The sequence below is a fragment of the Melanotaenia boesemani genome, chromosome 1 (genome assembly GCF_017639745.1).
Source record: "Melanotaenia boesemani isolate fMelBoe1 chromosome 1, fMelBoe1.pri, whole genome shotgun sequence".
Lineage (NCBI taxonomy): Eukaryota > Metazoa > Chordata > Actinopteri > Atheriniformes > Melanotaeniidae > Melanotaenia > Melanotaenia boesemani.
In genome coordinates this window covers 21,665,924-21,688,220 of record NC_055682.1, presented here as the reverse complement: position 1 = coordinate 21,688,220, position 22,297 = coordinate 21,665,924, and the positions used below count along the sequence as shown (strand labels likewise).

At 38.4% G+C, this 22,297-nt stretch overlaps 2 protein-coding genes across 4 annotated transcripts in view; one reads left to right on the top strand and one right to left on the bottom strand.

Annotated features, from left to right (window-relative positions):
- Positions 1–15,209, top strand: part of phlpp2 (PH domain and leucine rich repeat protein phosphatase 2) — a 39,657-nt gene extending 24,448 nt beyond the window's left edge. For all 3 annotated transcript variants that reach the window (XM_041979941.1, XM_041979932.1, XM_041979949.1), the window contains exons 7-19: positions 245–391; positions 750–980; positions 1,868–2,070; positions 2,229–2,289; positions 3,470–3,565; positions 4,049–4,204; positions 6,006–6,206; positions 6,312–6,474; positions 7,613–7,743; positions 8,181–8,291; positions 8,785–8,979; positions 9,116–9,347; positions 9,494–15,209. In XM_041979941.1, coding sequence (XP_041835875.1) covers positions 245–391; positions 750–980; positions 1,868–2,070; positions 2,229–2,289; positions 3,470–3,565; positions 4,049–4,204; positions 6,006–6,206; positions 6,312–6,474; positions 7,613–7,743; positions 8,181–8,291; positions 8,785–8,979; positions 9,116–9,347; positions 9,494–10,774 — 3,208 coding nt within the window. In that variant the 3' untranslated portion in view covers positions 10,775–15,209. The remainder of the gene's footprint in view (positions 1–244; positions 392–749; positions 981–1,867; positions 2,071–2,228; positions 2,290–3,469; positions 3,566–4,048; positions 4,205–6,005; positions 6,207–6,311; positions 6,475–7,612; positions 7,744–8,180; positions 8,292–8,784; positions 8,980–9,115; positions 9,348–9,493) is intronic.
- A 666-nt stretch (positions 15,210–15,875) lies between these two features.
- Positions 15,876–18,421, bottom strand: marveld3 (MARVEL domain containing 3). Its single transcript, XM_041979959.1, has 4 exons — positions 18,338–18,421; positions 17,625–17,885; positions 17,378–17,475; positions 15,876–16,721 (listed from the first exon to the last, which is right to left on the bottom strand). Exons 2-4 carry the CDS (start codon positions 17,873–17,875, stop codon positions 16,111–16,113), a joined length of 960 nt encoding a protein of 319 aa, XP_041835893.1. The 5' UTR covers positions 17,876–17,885; positions 18,338–18,421; the 3' UTR covers positions 15,876–16,110.
- Positions 18,422–22,297: the final 3,876 nt, after the last annotated feature.

Sequence of the window (22,297 nt, the reverse complement as noted above, 5' to 3'; positions counted from 1 at the left end):
TGCATCTCCAAAGTTAAATCACAAGCTCTATTTCATAAGTTATTTATTTATTTTTCTGACACTATAACAGTTCATCATCATTATTAAGCACTGGATGGACACAAATAGGTATAAGTTGAGATTTTTTTTTTTTTACACTTCGGAAATAGATTTTTGCAAATGACCTAAGCAAATTAGATATGGTGAGCAAAGCAAGAAAAATTGGTGGTTTAAAGATGTCACAAGTTCTTTCTTCTCTCTTCAGGTTTTCCCAGCTGAAAAGCCTGAACTTATCTCACAACCGTCTGGGTGCATTTCCTGAGTGTGTGTGTGAGATCCTCACCCTAACTGAACTCAACCTTTCCTGTAACAGTCTGCACACCATCCCAGTGCAGATTGGCAACCTTCAGAGGTGCGACACACACAAGCACACAATATATGCAGAACAAATATCAGGAACATATATGCATGGCTAGCATTACGTACAAAATTCTTCATGGTGTTATAACTGTGTAAAGAGAACTAGAGACTCTTGGGCATTACAAAGTGATCCTGCACAAACAGACAGAAAACAAACGTGATGTTGGTGCAGCATGTAAACATGTTCAAATAGTTAAACGTACAAATATCTCTTTGATATCTTACTAATGTTGAATGTTGCCCAATAAACAATGCATATGACTACAGATGGAGGCAAGCAGATATTTTGGCCACTCTATAAGGCAAAAAGACATTTAAATATTTGTGGTTTCTGCTTTGCCATCCCGTAGCCTTCAGACACTGTCTTTGGATGGGAACCACCTCAGCTCCCTGCCTGAGGAGCTGGGTGGCCTGTTTCAGCTCAACAGCCTTGGGCTCTCCTTCAATAACTTCTCTCACATCCCTGCTGTACTGGAGAGGTTGAGTGCGATGGACAAGCTTGCTATGGCCGGGAACAGAGTGGAGAGTTTGGAGCTGTGCACCCTGGTCAGAATGAACCACTTGAGAAGCGTTGACCTTCGGTATGTATCTTTATTGCTGTCGCCCATGTCTACCTGTCCCTTTTTTCTTATACTATTCAATTGTTCAGCCCTGTTTTTTTTTTTTTTTGTGTGTGTGTGTGTGTGTGTGTGTGTGTGTAGGTCAATCACTATCAGCTATTCAGAGACCAGCTGACAGGTGGAGAATTATTCTGCACTGCCCTCTGCAGTGTGTCTCTTTTATTTCTTTCCCCTCACTGACAAAAAGATGAATGCAGGCACAATCTCTAGTTTTGTACCTCAGCTATTCCTGCATTCCTCCCCAGTCCTCTAAGCACTTTGTTTTTTAACACTTATTTATAGGCGCCAGATGTGCTAAGAACAAATGCCTTTTCCAGCATTGTCCTATTTCACACCTACATTTACACCTGGGAGCTGCCTAGCTAGTCATGTATATTGTATTTTCTGCTATTAGCAGCACCACAGGAGCAGCTGAGTACTGAGTACCTTGCTCAGGGGCACCTCTGTGGCAGTTATTGAGGGAATGGAAAGCTCTTCTCACTGATTTTTTTCCTACTGCAACCACTACTTCAACCACAGCCAGATAACAACTCAGCCTTGGGAGTTGCATTGTGCTTTGGCAGTAGTGGTCTGTATTTATAAGGACAGGGGGTATCTGTGATGGTTTGCGGACCGGCTTCTCCCATAAAACACAAGTTGTTGTTTATTAACATGACTTATGTGGTTACTGAGTTTCTCTCCTCTTTGCTTAAATATTTGAGTACAAAATGTTTGTATCTGTAATTCAGCTTCCATAAATTTTGCCTTGTGATATTGTGGAAATTAAACAGATTTAATTGCTGTTTAATTTTCTCTAACATTTTAGTGTCTATTTTTGATCAATCCTTTGTTCCCTCTCTTAAATGTAGGCTTAATGGGCTTCGGTTGGTTAAAAGTGAGAGTCTAGAGGCTGTGAGCCAGGTGACCCAGCTGGACTTACGGGATAACTGCTTGGAATCACTAGACCTGAGCCCCGTCTGCAACCTGGAGACTCTGCACTGCCAGCGGAACCAGCTGGGGACACTCACACTCAGCGGTTTCACACTGCGCATGCTTCACGCCAGCAGCAACCGTGAGTCAAATAGAGCGTCAACTAGCTGCTATAATTGGCTCACTGGCCATTTGTCTGTGTGTTCAGGCCTTTCTCTTTAACGATATGTTCATCATATATGCACACATGGAAACAGTCCAGATGTCTTGTTGATGATTGTTGTTTTAATCCTCCCACAGGCCTTACGACAGTCAACATCTATCCAGTTCCTAACCAGCTTACACACATGGACCTCTCACAGTGAGTGAGAAGTGGTTATGGCCTCTGTGGGGTTACAGATGTGGAGGCTCTGATGTCTTAAAAAGTGGCAAATTCTTTTTGCTTATTGATTGAATGGAGCACAGTGTTAATAGGGTTGACGTTAAAATGTACAAAAAATCTTTAAACAGTCAATATACATGACTGTAGCTGGGCAGCTCCCGGGTGTAGACTTCATCCAGTCATGGAAAATCCTTCCCAAATTCTCCTGAAATTGGAACAAAGCTTTTGGTACTTCAGCATAATTCTCAAGGATCAACTAGGATGTGCACTGGTATTATGCTCTGGATTTCTTTTCTAGTTATGTTTTGCTCATGTAAACATTTTCTTTTTCTTTCAGAAACATATAGAAGATTTTAGACTAATCTGTGTGGTAGCTCAAACTTTACTTTAGAAAACATAGTAGTGTAAAACAATGTAACTTACACTTTGGGTTCTGTTTGATGAACACACATTACAATGTGATGGATCTTTGCTGTGGATACCAACAGGCTTCCCCATGTGACTTAAAAGTATGTTGAAGGCTGCACTCAGGTCAAGAAGCAACAAGTAAAAATGTAAAGTTCATGTAAATACTCCTAATTTAAAAAGAAATCCTGTCTACAAAATACTCTTTATCAGTGTACTTCGGCTCCAGTCCTTGGTGACCACTGCTCAACTGCTTAGACCTGGCTCAGATTAATGGACCATTAACAAGCCAGTGGAGAACTTGATTACAAGCTATTTAGGAGATCAGTTTAATTTGAAAAACATCTAAAACCTGCAGGACATTGGCTCCCATGTACTACAGTTAAAGAACACTGTACTATGCTTACCCACACTAAAGCAAAACATGCTACATGAAGGCAAATGGCTCATTTTTCCCCTCTTTTTTTTTTTGCTCTTTTTCAAAAAGGAACCCATTTGCCTCAGTCTGCAGAGCAAAAATGAATATAACAGTGGTTAAATGACCATAAAAAAAGAAGAAAAAAAAGCCAAACTGTCAGAAACTGTGACAGTGTTACAAGCTATTTTAATTAAACTTCACAATTTATTTTCCTTAAATAACCCTGCAGTGTATCTTTTTTTTTTTTTTTTTTAACAAATCAACAAAGTACCAGCTCTGCTCCGTTTGAGTGTTGTGTGTCTTTTCTTGCATGTGTGACTGTGTGTGTTGAGACAGGAACCTCTTGGAGTACCTTCCGGACTGGGTGTGTGACTGCAGAAAAATTGAGATGCTGGATGTCATGCACAACGCCTTGTCAGAGCTTCCTTCCAGGTTAGGAGGTTTGCTTGCCACCATTAAAGAAAAATAGCATCTTTAATGTTACATAAGTTGAGTTAATTCGTCATTTTTAGCGTAATGCAATACACATCTGACGGTCCTCTACATAGTTAGAAGATTCTCTGGAAGAGTCACATTACACTTTTAAATGTTCACTCCAACGTCAAAGTGCTTTTGCAATATCCAGTTAAAGATTTGGTTATTGTAGTGGAGCCAGAAAAGAGCAAGACACACATAACAACTGCTACCAGTTTCTTTGTTGAGGAGGACTACCACTGGTCCCACTCGTAACCTCTCCGATGGTATTAAGGGAGAATAAAAACTCATTGTACCTGAGTTTATAGACATCTGAAAAGGTCATTGACCCGGAAGCAGTCAGTTTACATGTGCAGATTTGCTGCCCTTTTGTTGTTTTTTTTTTTTTTTGTGTGTGTGTGTTAACGTTGCGATATAACATCTTCCATGGCCTCCCAACAGACTGCTCAACAGCTTGAGTTTGCGGAAGCTGCTGGTGGGGAACAATCGCTTGCAGAGAGTGCCTGACCTACTTGACCATGTCCCTCTGGAAGTCCTCGACCTCCAGCACAACAAGCTAACTGAGCTTCCTGAGAGTCTCTTTTACAAGGCCTTAAAGTGAGCCCCTCAACTCTTTCTTCCCTACAGATCATTCCACCATTGAGACTTTTTATGTTATTCTTTAAGTCCTTCAGCTGCTGGTTCCTTTTCCTTGAAAATTTTACTGGCACTGTGCTCCATATTATGCCACGTTGGACAGTTACTGTAATTCTGCTCATTGTTTTGGAAGGAAGATATAAATTGTATGAGGGGATTGTGCTCAAGATCAATTGAGCATTCTAGACTGGAGCATCATTTGCCCGCTTATTTCCTGTGTGGTAAATCACTTAACACCCATTAGCCATTCAAAGGCTCTGTTGCACTTTAGTGTCTCTAATGCAGAGACAGAATGGCTGTGACTGTTTTGTGCAAAATGGATTTCCTGACATACTGTGCAAGAGCTGCACAACATATAAGGAACAGTAGTGGTCAGTAGTGAAAGAAACAAGTGTGGTGACTTATTCATTTGCTAAATGGCAAAAAGCCATGAAATTAGTAAGAAGTTACAAAAAAGTTCACACTTCACTGGGTCAGGGACCGTTTTTACTACTCTTCAGCCTGTGATATGCTCAGATAATGACTCAACAACACCAATTACATAAGAATCACTTGCTTTAAAATCCCTCTCCCTTGTCACTGTGCTGTTTAAGCAACATGTACGCCATTACAACACTTTCATGGACAGATTAACTCTGTCAATAAGTGTTGCCTTTGTAGTATACTGAACATAAGAAATAAAATTAGAAATGGAAAAAGATTCTTTCGTTGCCACTACTTTGTGCTGAAATAGTACTGAACATTTAAGAAACTCTAATATGTAACAGTTAGTCTGTATTGACTCTTTAGTTTAACATGTGTAACTTAGGTACATGCTTAATGAACAGGGTGTAAATCTCAACCTTATAATCAGCTTTGCTGAATCATGTTGGCTATTCATGAACTCTGCAGCTGTAACTGGTAAACTACCCGTTACAGATTTACAGTGGTAATATGTCACGAGATAATGAAAAAATAGCATTATTTAAAATTTTTCACAAATGACTGAAAGGCAGTGATTAAAAAACACTAAACAAAAAACACTCTGCACAGAAAACAGTTAAACTTTTTAAATGTCCTGATGAAGACCTTTTCATTCAGTGGAGTGCTCCAAATATTCTTGGGTAAAAAAAAGAAGAAAAAAGAGCTCAAATTGGTGAAATAAAACAAACAAAAAAAAAACCTAAAAAAACAAGAAGAACACCAAAAAATATTGGTGTGCATATCTATTCACTTCCTTTGAGATGGAGCCTCTAACTAAGCTCTGGTGTGATTAATTATCTTAAGAACTCACATAATTAGTTAAATAGGGCCGGCTTTTTACAGTCCAAGTGTCACATGATCTTAGTATATATACTGTACATCTTTTCTCAAAGGAGCTTGAAGGAACAGAAGCAATGAAAAAAGAAAAAAAAGTAAAAATCCCAGTATCTAGATGTAGCTAGCGGATAGACTTGCAGCTTTAATTGCTACAAACGGTGTCTTCTTTTAGTATTGACAATTTGTGACCAACAAAATTACATGGAAAAATAAACCCATTAAGTTCCAGGGCACATGGTCCATTCAACACAACCAGGAAACACCATTTAAATAGTAGTCATTGCCTTTGGTTGATTTTATCCTGTAGGCAGTCTGGTTGCAGTCAACAAGCTAAATTTAGTCCGATACTGATGTTAGACTGATATCCTATCTGTGCATCTCTAATTTGAACTTTTTTTGTGGTAAACATGGTGTATGGTATGTCTCAGAGTTATTCTTGTTTTTAATCTGTTTTCCTTTACAGCCTAAAATACTTAAACGTGTCAGCCAACTCTTTGGAAAGTATTCCTCCCAGCAGCCAATCAGAGGAGAGCCTCAGCACACTCCAGGAGCTCTACCTGACAGGGAACAACCTGGACGAGAACTGCGGCGCTGTGTTGGTGGGACATCAGAACCTGCGGATCCTTCACATTGCCTACAACCAGATGCTCTCATTCCCTGCCAGGTGTGCCACATAACCAATGTTTTGTTTGTGTCTGCTTGCTTTATGATTGATATTTTCCAGTTTGTCCTTTTACATCTTCTTAAAATTCTCATTTGTTGTCTCCAGTAAGCTGAGCAAGCTGGAACTGCTGGAGGAGCTAAATTTAAGTGGCAACAAGCTAAAGACGATCCCCTCCACCGTGTCCAGCTGCAAGAGATTGCACACCCTCATAGCACACTCGAATCACATAACTGTCTTCCCAGAGATCCTCAACCTGCCTGAGATCAAGGTCAGTTAATTAAACATTTGGAAGATTTAGCTTGTGTTGTCACTTCTGTCTGTTTAGATCTGGTAAGTCCCAGTTTCTATGCAGTATGGGGAAAAAGAATGATCTTTCTGCAAACGAAAAGCATGAAATAGTGCAATGCCTTACCAAAGGAATGAAAACATCGGATATCACAAAAACTCAAGCAAGATCATTGTTCTGTTAAAAATGTGTGTGTAATTCAGAGAGCAAACAGGTAGTTCAGATAAAAAAAAGTCTGTCAGGCAACTGTATTGTATAAAGAAAGCAGCTGTTAAAAAGCCACTGATGCACAACAAGCAGGTATTTAAAGCAGGTGGTTTCTATGGGATCCAAAGAACCTCTCCATGCAGAATTCTTCAAAGGCTTGCAGTTGTGCATAAAGCTGTTTTTCAACACCATTTAACCAGTGCTCACAAAGAAAAATGTTTGCAGTGGGCTCAGAATTACATGAAGACTAATTTTCTTTTATTCACTGGTGAATGCTACTCTACACTAGATAGTCTAGATGGATGGAGTTCTGAATGGTTGGGGAATGGCTATTGTGTCCAGACAAGGCTGTGATGTCAGCAAGGTGGTGGTGGAGTGATGTTTTGGACTGGAATTATGGGGAGTTAGTTAAAATAACCTCAGCAAAATACATGCAGTTTCTAATTGACAATTTCCTGCTATGGTGTAAAAGGAAAAACCAAGTTTTCTGCAGGAAAATTATTTTCATGCAAGACCACACACCATCCCATGCTGCAAAAAATACAATTAAATCTTTGGCTGCTGTGGCTAAAAAGAGAGAAAAAGTCATCCTCAAAAGAGATCTATGCAGAAACTATCAATTACTTCACAAATTTAATGAATGAACTTCCATTTTTATTTCAGTGAAATATAAAACTTGATCTGAAACTGTTATGGAGAAAAATAACACTGTATTTTGACTGACTGACAAAAAGCTGCTTTCATCATTGTTCAATAAAACCAGACAAATATATTACCTAATATTATCCAGTTCCAGTTACGTTCTGGTGATTAAAATATTATATTCACCGTCATACAGCTTATTTATAGGAAGTTCAGAAAAACAGCATATGCACAATCATTTCTTTTGTGCTTTGTGTGTGTTAACATGCAGCTTGTTGACTTAACCTGCAATGAGCTGACTGAGATCCAGCTGCCTGATTCCTTGCCTGCAACGCTACAAGAGCTGGACCTGATGGGCAACAGCAGCCTCATGCTGGAACACAAAACCCTCAACCTCTTCAGGTAAGTCTCATGACCAGGAAATCAAATAAATTTGTCAATCCTAAAATAGAATCAATAACACCTTGATTTTAGATATGACACAGTGGCCCTTAGGTGCAAAACAACAACAAAATAAAAAGAACTAAACTTTTGAAAGCACAGAAGTGCAGAGAGAATCCCTGCACTTAAATAAATAAAAATAATGTAACAGAGTACACTAAATTTCATAAAACACAGAAAAAGACTTGAAATTTGATAACAGCAACAGTGAGTGTAATAATAACAAAAACATAACAAAACCAAGGAACAAAATATCTTTCACAGTTCACAATCTTGTGTTGTTGATAACCTTTGTTTTATGTTGTGTGTATCCTCAGACCCACTGCACTTAAATACTATACATGAAATATAAACATTGTTCTACTCTGCTTTTAACTAAATGTATTTTCTGTTTTTAGTCACATCACCACCCTGAAATTAGACCAGAAATCTCCCATGACAACAGACTCACTGAGTTCCTCGATTCCATGGAATCACGGTTACTCTGAAATGTGTGGCCAAAGAAACAAGTGCGTACTGCTTTTGTGTTTCTGGGATTGGATTTCATTCACAGTGAATACTTAGCTGCACAGTGTTTATTCAAACCGAATCTGATGATTAAATTAATTATTGAAGAGTCTGAGATAATAAGTAATACATGAAAGTATTCATGCCTGTCAACGTCTCAGTTTAGCTAGTTAATGTAAGATGTCCAACTCTATTTCATGTCCTCTGCTGTCAAAAACGTTCCTTAAAACTCTGACTGTTAGGATGTCATCATAGGTGGTGGCTGGCAAATATTCTTGAGAGAAACATTTGTAGTGTTTTGTGCATTACTGTTTAAGAGCTCAGCTTGCCGGGCTGCTTCTGCAAGGTCAAGGCCTCCACAGGAACCTACACAGTGGTGTCCGCTATCATCTGTCACCCCTTACTGTTGAACCTGTTGTATCACTGCAGAATGTATGAGGTTTCTGGGAAGCTCCAAGTCTTCTCTTTGTTAATGTGCATCTATTGTTTGGGCAGGTTGTGTGTGTCTGTGCTGGCTGTAGACCGCTTCAGAGACAGTGTGGAAGCATGCTACGGCATCTTTGATGGAGACCGCAACGAGGAAGTGCCTCGGCTGTTGCAGTGCACTATGGGAGATGTACTGTGCGAGGAACTGCAGCACTCCAGTATTGACAGTGTGTATATGTGCAATACTTTCCTCACCTCTCACAGGTAAGACAGATTTTCTGAGTGTTAGTCTACAAATGTTTTTAATGCACTTGTACTGTATTTTAGCAGAACAGAGCTGCACTCTTACTTCAGCTAGTGGCTGTAAAAGTTTGTAAGCATCTTGATTTTTACTGGGCAGAAAACTCGGCATGGCTGGCCAGAAACTGGGAGCCTCTGCTTTGCTTTGTTACATCCACCGCGAGACTCCAGATCCTGGAGGTTACTTTAGCCTTACTGTGGCTAACGTAGGTAACTGCCAAGCTGTACTGTGCCGAGATGGACAACCTGTACCTCTCTCAAAGGTGTACAGCTTGGAGAACTGTACTGAGGAAATGGAGAGGGTTAAACTCATTAAAGCCATTATAACAGAGGTAATACACACAAACAAGCACAATATATTAGTGTACTTTTTTAAACTACTAACTATCATGTAGAACGTTTGATCTAGAGTTAAAATGCAGCTTTATGCAGTTGTATGCATTCACATATTTATAATGTTTTTTTTTTTTCTAAACAGGATAACAAAGTGAGTGGAGTGACATGCTGCTCCCGCCTCTTGGGCTGCTCTTATCTGTCTCCGTGCGTGCTTCCAAAGCCCTGGGTGCACACCGAGCCTCTCTGCTCCCAGGATGAGTTCTTGATCCTGGGGAATCGAGCCCTGTTTGAGCGGGTGTCCTACCAGGAGGCTGTGTATACTGTGCAGGCAGTGCGGGATCCACGCACTGCTGCTAAGAAGCTGTGTTCACTCGCCCAGAGCTATGGTTGCAAGGACAACATTGGAGCTGTGGTGGTGTCCCTTCATATCGGGGAGGACAGCTGTACTTGTGAGCCACTGGTCTCCACCTCTGAACCACGGGGTCCACCTCCTTCCACTGTGCCCATTCCTGTCACAACAGGTCCTAGTGATCCATCCAACCTATCATCCAGCAGTGCTGTCATCACTGAATTCAGCAGTGAGACATCGGCCTCTGAGGTGGGGAGTGAGGCAGGGTCCACTGCTTCAGACGAACACACTTCCTCTGGCTCTGCATCCCGCCTAGAGAGGCGCTGTAGCCTGCACCCCGCTACTACACTGTGCGGGATCATGGTGCCAGGCCCAGCTGGTTCAGGAACCCACCCAGGCCTTTTCCAGCGGCAGCCCTCCTGTGCTGCATTTTCCAATAACCAGTCTGACAACGGCCTGGACAGTGATGACGAAGCTCCATTAGAGGGTGTTATTTCTAATGGTAGCAAGTTAGAAGTGGAAGTAGACATTCACTGCTGTGCTTTCCAACTCCGATCAGGGGCTCCTGAGAGCCCCAAAGATTTGAACCTTGAAAAACGGAGCTCTGACTATCGCAATGGTAAAATGCGCAGACAGAACAGTGTGGTGGTTTCTGCTACAAATGGCTGCCTGCTGGCTGTGTGTGGGAGGGAGATTGCAGACCTTAAGAAGTCCCCTTCTACCTCCAGCCTGTTTGGGAAGAAGCTGCCCAATGGCTCTGTGGTAGCCCCAGAGGACAGTCATAATCTCATAGAGGTGGCCCTGGAGGCACCTAAGAAAAAGTCTGGTTACTTCACTGCCCCAGCTCAGCAGGACCCAGAAGATCAGCTGATTGTGCCTCCCAGTCTGGAGCAGGAAGTAAGGGAGCAGCTAAGAGGCCAGAGTCCTCTAATTATTGGCCTCTCCGCACCAACTACACCCACCTCCTTAAAAGATCCTGTGTGGGATCATCCACACCCCCCTGCATTTGCCTCAAACTTGGTCCCAGGCCCAGTTCCCATCCTACAGCAGGAAGTCTATGACACTGCCCTCTAAGGTAAGGTGCAGGGGTGCCAGCACAGTGCTATGTCACTACAGACGCCATTCTGGGGAAATCTGAGGATTTTTCTTATCCATGTGGCAAATTTCAGTTAAAGTTGCCATTCCAGAGGACAAGACAAACCTGTTAGACTTTAATAATCACTTTGTGATATTGTGCCATTAATATGAGGTAAAAACAAAAATGTATGGGCAAACAAGAATTCCAGTTTGTAAGACTTGAGCAAGAACACTGGTTCTTATAGACAAAAACAAGCCTGACCTGAAATGGGATACCTTGTGTGTTTGAACATGTAAGAAGCAATTCCCTTTACTTGGAAAGTTAAGCATTCTAGCAGGTGCGTTTAGAGACCACATCAATTCTCCTCTCCAGGGGCTTCGTGGTCTCTCAGGTCCTGGAGAGAAGCACTATGACTGAAACTTGAAAAAGTGCCTACTACAGATGACACAGCCAAGTGTTCCCCACATCAAGATTATTTTTAAGGGGGTTGTGAGCTGATTAGTTTGAAAGGGAGGACAGTGTCTCTCTCTTTGCCTCTGCCTGTGGCTTATAAAGGAAATGAGACTGTACGAGTGCATTATGGGACTAAAAGATGTGAAGACAAAATAAAACAGAAATGTTATAGTTGAGTTTTAATTTACATTGTAGTACATGCTCACATCTGCTTGAGCTGCTTACATCAGGATTGAGTAGATTTCTTATATAAAGCAGTGCAGTATCAGTCATTTCAACTTTCAGCTATAGTTTCTGTAGAACTTAAAAAAAAACGCTTTTAATGGAGAAATTAGTGATTCCTCATTATCATGAACAACCTCCTTAAAATCTACATTCAAAGAACATAAAAGATTAACTAGAAATTAACCAGTTTATTGGTCATGGTGAATTGGAGTGTTCAGGATGTTTGGGAATAATCTAATTACAATAATTTAAACAAATCAGTCGGGTATTACATGATGCACTGTTAAAAACCGACTGATAGATACAGTATTTGTATGTTCTGTAAAAAAATAAACCAAACAAAAAAAACCAAGAAACCCTTTTTATTAACATGAAGCAGTCTGGCACACTTTAGAGGCTGCTACCCTTTTACAGCTCTGATGATCATTTCATATTAGTGTTACCTTAAGATGTTCAGTGCAAACATTTCCCTTATAGGAACTTCACTGTCCCTGCACAGTCGTATGTTTTGTAATACCGCTCGTTTCATCAAATATATGACACGAAAGCTGCTATACCCATCAACTGTGGTCAGCTAGGGGGGCAGCAGGATGTGTTAGGGTGTGCTGTAAATTTGATTGGGTAGAAATAGAAAATATGTGGCTGCAATGAACAAAAAATGAGAATTTAATGTGGGAACTCATGCTTAAACAAGAGTCCTGTAAACCATTCAACTGTCTAACTGGAGAAATGACTTAATGCAAACAGGATGTGAACAATTGCTGAAAGAATAAGAATTAATTACAGTATCTCAAAAAGTGTTTAGATTTTAAAAATCCATCGTCACCACTTGTCTCTGCTTGCAGATAAAGTTATTGACATTTTCATGTCTCAGCTAATCTTAGTGCTGTAATGAGGGGTGCATGGGAGCAAGGGATGTTGATGATATACCAATTTAAATCATTTTTTCACAAAGTCAATTCGGCACTGAAACAAATCAAGGCTTTTCTATAATTTGAAGTTGCTCTCTTTTCATGTGCACATATTTTCTTATGTGCTACTTTCTGATCTTTGAGCAATGCTTCTTTCAAGCACAGATCACACAGAGTGCAGCAGCAGTATGAGATCTTGCAGTGAGCATACTAGCTAAGTCTCAGAATAACACATAGAGTGTTAACAGCAGCTGTTTTTCAACATATGTAGATTACCATATTTATCTTATTCCTGTTATCTGAATGATCAGGTAATAACAGTATTGTGCAACCCCAGAAACCTCAGTTCATCCAGCCCTGAACGTCCCCACTTTGTGCCATAAGAGGAAGCAGCTCTGCTGGGCTGCTGTGGTTATAAGTAGGCCAAAGCATAGGTAATTGCTGCTGTCAGTGATTACTACATTAGATGTCTATTTTTGGTTGCCACCTCAGTTTTGGGATTCCATAGCAAATGAATAGCTGGACCTTTTCCTTTTGCCTTAAAGTACCACTAAGTATTTTTGAAAGGAGGATCCCTTTGAATCATCTATGTTCTGTTTGTGAGTAAAATCTTTAGCTCTGTGGGTGTTGGTTATCCTTGGCTCCATAATGAATGAATGAATGATAACCCTTTATTTGTTTTTAGCTAGGTGTTGGAGCTTGAAAGAAAAAAAAACATTGTTATAAGCACTTTGTACACAGAAAATAGTGGTATCCAGAGTCATGTATATTTGAGTTGCTTGGACAATTTTGGCTTCCCTGCACTTTATCTCTTCTCAAAGAATACACTAATAATGGAATTGAGGATTAAGGGACATGACGGCAATCAGTTTTTTAGTTGATGTTTTTTTTTAAACATGACAGACATTTGTTATTATTATTAACATGTTTGTTTTTGTTTTCAGTAAACTGGATTTTTTTCATAGTGTCTTAATTAATAATTAAATATTTAACATCAGTATCATAAATGGCATAATATTCACTCCTTAGTATTTAATCATTATCTGTCAACATTACTTTCACTTTATATCAATAAATTATGAGGCTGAAAAATCAGACAGTAAAGTTTTTGTGCATGTGTGGCTAAAACATTATGCTGATTTACCCCCAACTGTCTGATAGTTCTCTGTATGATAACATGCAAATGGTACCAGTACCAGTATAGCACATACTGGTACTGATTTAACCACACATTTTAGATTTAGTTTTTCTGCTATATCAAATGGGAGACCACATTTTATTAGCTAATAACAATAATAAGGTTACTAACAGAGTTCAGGGCACTGTGTGTGAGAGGCTAAACACATGGGACTTTGTGGCTCTGACCTCCCCGATGAGAACCTACACAGTGTCAGAGTTCTGGACTGAAGTCTGCAAAACTTTGATGGACACTACAGGCATTCCTGCCAGAGAGCAAGCCGAGATTAAAATATGATTGTAAATAAAGTTGGTCTATTTCTGACATTTTTAGCAGGCTCAAAGAGAGGAGGTTGAACTTAGTGAAGGTTTCATGCAACATAGTAGTGTTTGCAGCAATTTCCTTGTAAATTATGCAATGTGTCAATTGTAAATAGAAATGTAAATCAGAGTCAAATTTTCTCCTAAAACTACAAAAGTCCTCAATATGTCTGAATATAAATATTGACTGGTGTGTGTGTGTGGATGATGTATGTAGTTGGGGTTGTATTTATGAGTTGTATAGTTCATATGTCGTTTTATTTGTATGTCCTCAGTCAGATGTACATGTGGCGTTGCACTGCAGCATTTTCCCCCCAATTTATTCTGTCTGCCTCTTGATTGATGCCATATATTCATCCACAGTCCTTTGCAATATACATGTTCAACTTGAAATGTATTGAATAGTATATTTTGATGTTATGTAGACTGCACAGGAAAGGGAAGATATGACACAAGATAGTATGCAATGGTTTAGAATCTCCCTTTAATTCTTTAATGGAAGTAATGTGGTGGTACAATACTTCTGACTCCCTTCATACGCCAAAGTAGAAGAAAAGCTAAATAAAGTAGTTGACAGTGTTTCTTTTTAATGATCCACTCAACAACTTGAAGGAATAATTTTCTTTTTGCACAAGTTAACAGCCTCCCTGTACTTATCTTGCAAACTGTGTTTGTGTGTAGTTCCAATTTTTAGTGCACACATTCAGTAGGTGTATGCATGCCTGTGTGAACAATGGATTGACTGTAATTCTGTGTGAAAAGTGAATGAAGCTGATCATGCTCCAGTTGTTTTAACATGTGACCAAAGTAGCCATTGTTTAATCAGATGGGTCCTTTCTGTGTATTATTTACAAGAAATGCTTGAATATTTTTTTCCTCAATGCCAAGAAGCTGACGTTTATTTTTGTACTTCATTGTATCATGCTAATTTCTATTTCCCTCTTCACTACAGAATTGAAAGTGACTGGGATTCTACAGAAAACTGTAACTAATTATGGTACTGACGGTGGTACTAACTGTAATTGTATTTAATATTGACAGCATGTTCTAAATAGAAGTCAACATAAAAGCAAATGTGATTTATTTGCATAAAATGGACCATATCCAATATTTTTAGGTTTGTATTTTAGCATGCAGATCATTGCTAAATTTATGTTTCATCATTAAATGAAGATTTATTTAGGAATTGAACTAACAATGACCACTTTTGCTGTTAATAGGATTCCCTTGAATCTTCCTTAAAGGGGTAAAGGTTTTATTTTAAATGCTGCTATCATTAGTTTTCAGCAAAGAATTTGTTTTTATTAACTTTAAGCCAAGTAGCAATAAAACTTTTTACTGTGAATCATTTTGTCCATTTTACTCAATTATTTCACACCAATAAACACCATCAACATCGCTTTTAATCAATAGACAAGATTTTTGCTGCTTTCCTGATCACAAATCTTATATGATTCAACCAAAATTTAAATGAGTGCTGGTTTCAAGTTATTTTCTCTTGTTCAGCTGCAGTAGAAAAGACATTTGATACGTTTCTGCACTTAGATTTAGCTTGCAGACTGTTTGAGAGAAAAAAAAATCTTTCTCTTCGTCAGTCCTTAAGGTGAGAATAAAAAAAAGGCCAAGTTATTGCAACTCAATCGAGCAGCAAGCATACAAGTGTTACTCAGAAATGCAATGTTGTATGTATGAACTAATACAAATAAACTTAAGCTAATAAAAGCAAAAATAAAATAACATGCTCAGTCTGACGTCATGTCTAACGAAAACACAAATATAAAATTTGTTTTGATCTTGGGTTATGAAACCTGTTCAGACTGTAACATCAGACAATCTCATTTTTAAGTCTGTCTTAAGTAAAAAAAATAAATAACTGTTTTGGACCCTGTGTTTGAAATGTTTGTCTCCATTTCACAACTGATGTCTACAAAACCCAAATATTTTCTGGACATTTTTTTGTCACATAGTTTTTCTGTCTGCATTTTAATTTCCAAATAAAGACAATCTGACACACAGTTGCAGTAGTTTATTATGACTTAACATTCATAGAAAATATGACATGATAAAAACGTATGTAAAAGGAAGAAATATCAGGAAAATAAAAGCATTCTAATATGTTAAATAAAAAAAGTTTTAAAATGGATTACAAGTTCATACAGAGGTAACAATAAGAGTCAAAGAAAAAAAACTTCTCATCAGGGATTTTTACTTAGTTCGTCTTTTGTTCAAAGGCATTAAAAGACACTTTAAAAATTATTGTCCTCATTTGTATTTTGCTTCTTAAGTTCTCGCACTGACCTGAAAGCTCTGACAGCTAACACTGCACCAAAAATGAAAACAAACACCCCCACCACTCCAAAGAGTCCTCCGGAGATATCTGCACCATTGAACTGACACTCAAAGCCCTTGTGCCCTTTGCTTTTGTACATTTGTTCTCTCTCCTTACAGATGGGATCGTTGTAAGTTTCCTGTAGTTTAATAAAGTAGAATGCAAGCATAGGGATATAACCCAAGCCTATCAGAAAATTCAGCACAGCCTCCGCCAGCAGTACGGGGGGCCAGCGGTAAGGCACTCTGAAAATTCCCAGGGCAAACATGGCACAGGAGTAGATCATTAAAACCCCACCAACGACCATTGTGAAAATGTACGGAGGGCGTTTGAGCTGATGGAACAGTTGATCTAGCTCTTTCACCCTGTCTGCCTCGGCCCCAGTGAAGGCATTGGCACCTCCAAACTGATAGTAGTAGATTCCGCCAAGGCTGGCCAGGTCACGGTAACCCCCGTTGTTGCTGTATGGCACTCCGGCACAGATTATTAGCAGCAGATTTGCAGAGAACGCCATGAGCTGGCAGAGACCTGAGAGTCACATGTTAAATACAGCAACACTGAGCAGAGAGATTAGATATAAAATAAGATTACAGTTTTCTACAGTGTATATTATCAAAATATTCTGACAATCGGAGAAATCTCTGTGGGAATTAGCACGGATTAGCAGAGTAATTAATTGTCTAAATCAACTCTTAACAACTGTTAAGCACTCAGAGCACAGACCTCCATCAAGCCATTGTAATTTCTCTCTCTTTTGCCAATGATTTTAGGCATTATTTCTGAGTATAAAGCTCTAATGGGAAAATGATCCCTATCTCCCTATAGTGAAGAATCCTTTAAAATATTCCTGTGTCCAGATCACCTCCAGACAGACGGACAGACCAACACTCCCAAAAACACAACCTCCACCTTGGCAGAGGTAGTAATAAAGAATCCCTGTTTCTGTCCCAACACTACCATTAAAATATTCAAGTATATGATCACATTCAGCAGAAATGTTTAGTAGCCTTTTCACACACTACACTTTAAAACCAATGTCTTTTTAATCTTGTCTTTCATTATGTTACATTTTTACATGATAGATTTTGGGGGCATAATGAAATCTTTATATAGTGAATAGTGACGAAAACTAATTCCAACTGGTCTTCAAAAAGGAACTTCCATAAATAAATAAATATACTTGCCTCTGGCAGTGAAGATGTATCTGAGATTGTACAGGGCCTGCCTGTGTTGTTGCTCATAATACTCTCTTCCAGAGTGATACTCTGATGTTCCCCTGTACCTAAAAACAAACAAAACAGTTTCACAGTGAACTGAAATGTGTTATTTCCATACATTAAGTGCATAAAAATAGCAATAAAAATGTAGTATAACAGTGTTCTTCTGTCTGTGACAGAATTACAAGTAAGCCATTTACAGATCATCTCTCACAGTTTTGAGGGTTCTTCGTGGCCATGACCTCTGTAAGCACGTGGCTCTTTTTGAGGGGCACTTCTCGTCTCTCTGTGTCTGTTTTCTTTGACCCTCCTCTCACCAGCAGAACTCATCTCTTTCACATGTCTTGGTCTTTGGTTGCGGCTTTGGCTATGGTGTACAGAGTCTCCTCCACTGTGAGAATAATCCCTGCTCTTGTACTGTGCAGACACATCACTCCTTTGATGGTGTCTTCCACTCTCCGGCATCTTCCTTTGCCTACAGAAGATTATGGACACGAATCCTATTACAGCCTTTCATAAACAAAATGGATAGTTGGCTTGTGCCCGCGTACAAGAAGAAGGAGCCATCAAGTCGCTGAGAACAGTAAGGCAGCATTAAGGATTGTTCAATGAGGCTAATGATAGTACTGGACCATCTTCATTCATGAAATGACTGATAGAGCACAAGGTGGTGATAACGTGGGATCTCAGAGCAACATATAAATCGTGAATTCTGAAAAATAATGTGAATAAATAATATGAGGAACGTGAGATTATACTTATTTTATGTTAACATGGTAGCCCAGATATGTTTCTCTTAAATTGTTGTAAGGCCCCTGTTGTTCAAATAGCCATTTTTATTCCTTTTAAAAAAGTTTTTAGATAAGGCTAACATCGCTGTAGACTGACAACACAAAATAGCTGTTTCCTACATTTGAAAGTCCTTACCTTTGTTTTCGTTAACGCCACAAAAACACAATCCACCTACTTCCTGTTCGAGATTTTCTTCTTCACTCACCTGAGCTATGCCACGCCCACTGCTTGCGCCACTACGGTCTGTGTCAGCTGACGTCACACTCGGGATAGCCGCAGTAGATCGCTAAGTTGGTTGCATCGTTGTAAACAACTGTTCATCGTCTTTGCCTGCGTTATAATCTTTGATAAAATGGGAGTCTCGTGGTTTGTGAAATACTGCCATACTAATACTAGGCCACAACGTTAGATTTTTTTTTCCCGGTTTCCCACTTTTAAAAGAGGCTTTGGAAAGCAGGTTGAGGATGTAGGTGAGGCGTTGGATGGCCTGAGTTGCAGCGGTGAGAGGGAAGGACATCACTTTCAACACCATATCTCCCTTCTGCGTGTTTGTTCTCGGTATTTTCATAAAGGCAGGTCGGGGAGTTTTTTTGTTGTTGCTGTTGTTTTTATTTTGTAAGTGTTGTTAATGAATATACTTTATTTGGCTTTTTAAAGTCGCTATATTCACATTGGCTAACTTGTAAACTATAGGCAAAGAGGGAGAGAAATAGAAATGGGTTTATCTGTTTGTTTGATCAGTGTTTATTTTATTTAATCATCTTTATATAAAAACGTCAGAGTGAATGATTCTAAAGATACAGGTAAATAACAGTGCTCTGTGAGATCTGATGGGATGGTTAACTAGTTGGATTAAGTGGTTAAGATTGTGAAATGTAATGGAAGCATCCAACGTTAACTAGTTTTTTTAATAACACCAAATATGTGATTGCAGGTCAACCAGCTTAAGAAATTATGGAGGCTGGACCAGATTGTGCACCATCCCTGCTTATAGGACACACATCAATTACACCCACAATTGCTGCACCCTCTGCAAGACGAAGTAGACGGATCAGCTGAGGAAAGACACACTGCAAGCAGCAGAGATGAAGTCCACCAGGATGCAAACACTGGAGAGCAACAGACCTGATGCTGGAGAGGAAAGTGGTCAGCTACAGCAGAGCCACTCAGCCATTGACAATTTGGCCAAATACTGATCCATATAATATATATATATATATATATATATATATATATATATATATATATATATATATATATATATATATATATATATATATATAAATACAGAAAAGTAAATTAAGGTATGTGTGTTATAATCAATGGATGATGAGCTACTCTTTTTGTTCTACAGAAAAACGTCTTTCCCAATTCGGCAAAAGTAGAGAAAACACTAGACTCCCACGAAAATCCAAACGACCCAGCTTTCCACCAGCTTTTAAACGCACCGTGTACACAGGAAGCTGTGAGGCCACCGAAGCGTTAAAAGAGTCTCAGAACTTCTTTTTTTTTATTGAATGAATCAAAACAATACAAAACATAAACATTACAGAACATACGGTGATAAAACCAAATATAGAAGAGTTACATTCAATAAAATAAACATACAGTAACTTTTTTCTTTCTTTCTTTCTTTCTTTCTTTCTTTCTTTCTTTCTTTCTTTCTTTCTTAATACAGTAACATATAAAACGCTAGGGGACAGAGGACTTAGCGGAGAGTGATATTCTGTTTAAAGTAGTGTACCTTGTAAAAAGCTGAAAAGGTATTGATAGCTTTCACATTTTTAGAGTCTTTAAGTGAGTGAATCTATTGTCTGAAATCCTGAATAAATGCAAGAAAAAGAGGCTGTCTTCTTGTGCATTTACATTGGTGAATATGAAATTTTGCCCATAATATCATAAGGTTGATTATGTATCTGTTCATAGTATTCACTTGCCTTTGGTCATTTTGAATTCCAAATAATACATCTTGCCAAAATAGTACAAAATTGTCAACAATGTTATCTACAATAAAACTACACGGGTTTTGCCAAATATGTGAACATCAGGACAATACCAAAACAAGTGTACAACAGATTCTGGAAGTGTTTTACAAAAACTACAGTTCACATCAATATTTAACTTAAACCTTTCTTTGAGACAGCTTTTGGTTGGATAAATTCTGTGCATAAGTTTAAAAGAAATTTCCTTTACTTTGTTGGTAATTAAATATTGATTTGGTAGCTGCTTCTTTCCATGATATGTCACTCACAAAACGATTCCAAAAAAAGGTCGCTCTTGGTAATGAGGTCATATTTTGTTTAAACAGGGCTCTAATAGCTTTGTTATTGCTTTTAGAAAGTCCAGAAAAACATATTTTACCAATGGGGTTGTGTAATGGAGAAAACATTTTTATGTATACATTTTTGTAGAAATTGCTGCAGTACTTGGAAATGAACTTGTAATCTTCAGTAATGACTCCATTTATGTTAAGTTTGTTAATACTGTTATTACTGCAGTGATGCTTTTCTAAATTGAAAAAATAATGCAAATTCTGTTCCCCTTCCTCGAGCCATTTAAATCTGGACCTAAGAAAAGCTCCCTTTGCTTTTTGGATATATAAAAATCTAATTTATCTTGTAAAGTCATAACCTCCAATTCTTCTTCCTCTGCTAATATTTCCATTTGCCTATTAGATAGTTGAGTGATTCGGGATATAACTTCTCCTCTTCAGCTTTTCTAGATTTTGACTTTTCACTACCAACCTTTCTTAAATATTTACTAATTTCAAACTTTAAAAGTTCCCAACTATTCCCAAACTGTCTGTCTTTTCTAGCTTTGGACCAGTAATGAGAAATTAGCCCTGAGACGACTCCTTTCTCCTCATCATTTTGTAGCAAAGAATTATTCAGTTTCCAAGATACTGCTTTGGCAGAACATTAGGCAGAGGGCGACAGGTTTATTTTCATATTGTTTTATGATCTGTAAGAGGAGTGGGCCATATACCTACATCTATACTGTCTTTGTTAAATTTATTAGAAATTAGCCAAAAATCTAATCTTGATTGTTTAGCATTTGTTTTATCGTTCCATGTATATGACCTATTATTGGGATTTTTGACTCTCCAAATATCTATGAGGTTAAATCGATCTATAAAGGTTTGGAGTGTACAATTTTTTTTTTGATTGACCAGGAGGAAATTTATCTAAGTCAGCATCCAAAATACAATTAAAGTCACCTCTTAATAATGGGGTGGCATCTGGGAATTTAACCAACCAGTCCATTAAATTTTTTCAGTGGAAGAAATGAGAGTGTCATTTTCAAGTGTTGTGTTGAAACCATAAATGTTAGTTATGAGAAATATCAGGTGGTCAACTCTTATCACTTAGCATATATAATGACCAGATGGATCTGTATTCCTCCCTCAGTAAGAAGGACATCACCATTAAACCTGTTTTTTAAGGTTGTCACTGTACCATGGGATACCCATATAGAGTTACCCCACTGAGATCTCCAAAAATTGACATCATGTAAATTGGAATGAGATTCTTGCAAGTACACAAAATCCGACTTAAATTGCTTAGCATAAAGAAATACAGCTTTACGTTTTATATTGTTACATAACCCCCTAGCGTTAATAGAGACAAAAGACAAAGAACACAGATTTGTGAAAACAGTGGTTTAAAGAAATAAGGTTTATTAGTTGACTATGATTCTGACCCTGACAACGAGATCAGCACCAACTTAAATCAAAAGTTTGGCATAAACAACCTTCTTTAAAATAAAGATGTTACAAGCCCCTTTTAGTTTGAGTCCTAGTGCAAATATAATCAGGAAGTAGTATGATGCAGATTTGTCTGTGTATCAGGAGATTCGTGCACACGTATTTAACGAACCGTTATGAATAATGAGCATTTTAAACACGAAACTATTAGAGTTGTGAGGTTAAAGGTAAAAACCTTGTGTGTAAAATATTAATGTTTGTGTATTTTTGCATGCGCAAATTTATTCTGTGTGTGTGTAATTTCTATGTATTTGTGTGTGCATTAGAACACACATTTGCAAGTACCTAAAGTTTCACACAAAATGGTTTACAAGGTTTACAAACCATGAATT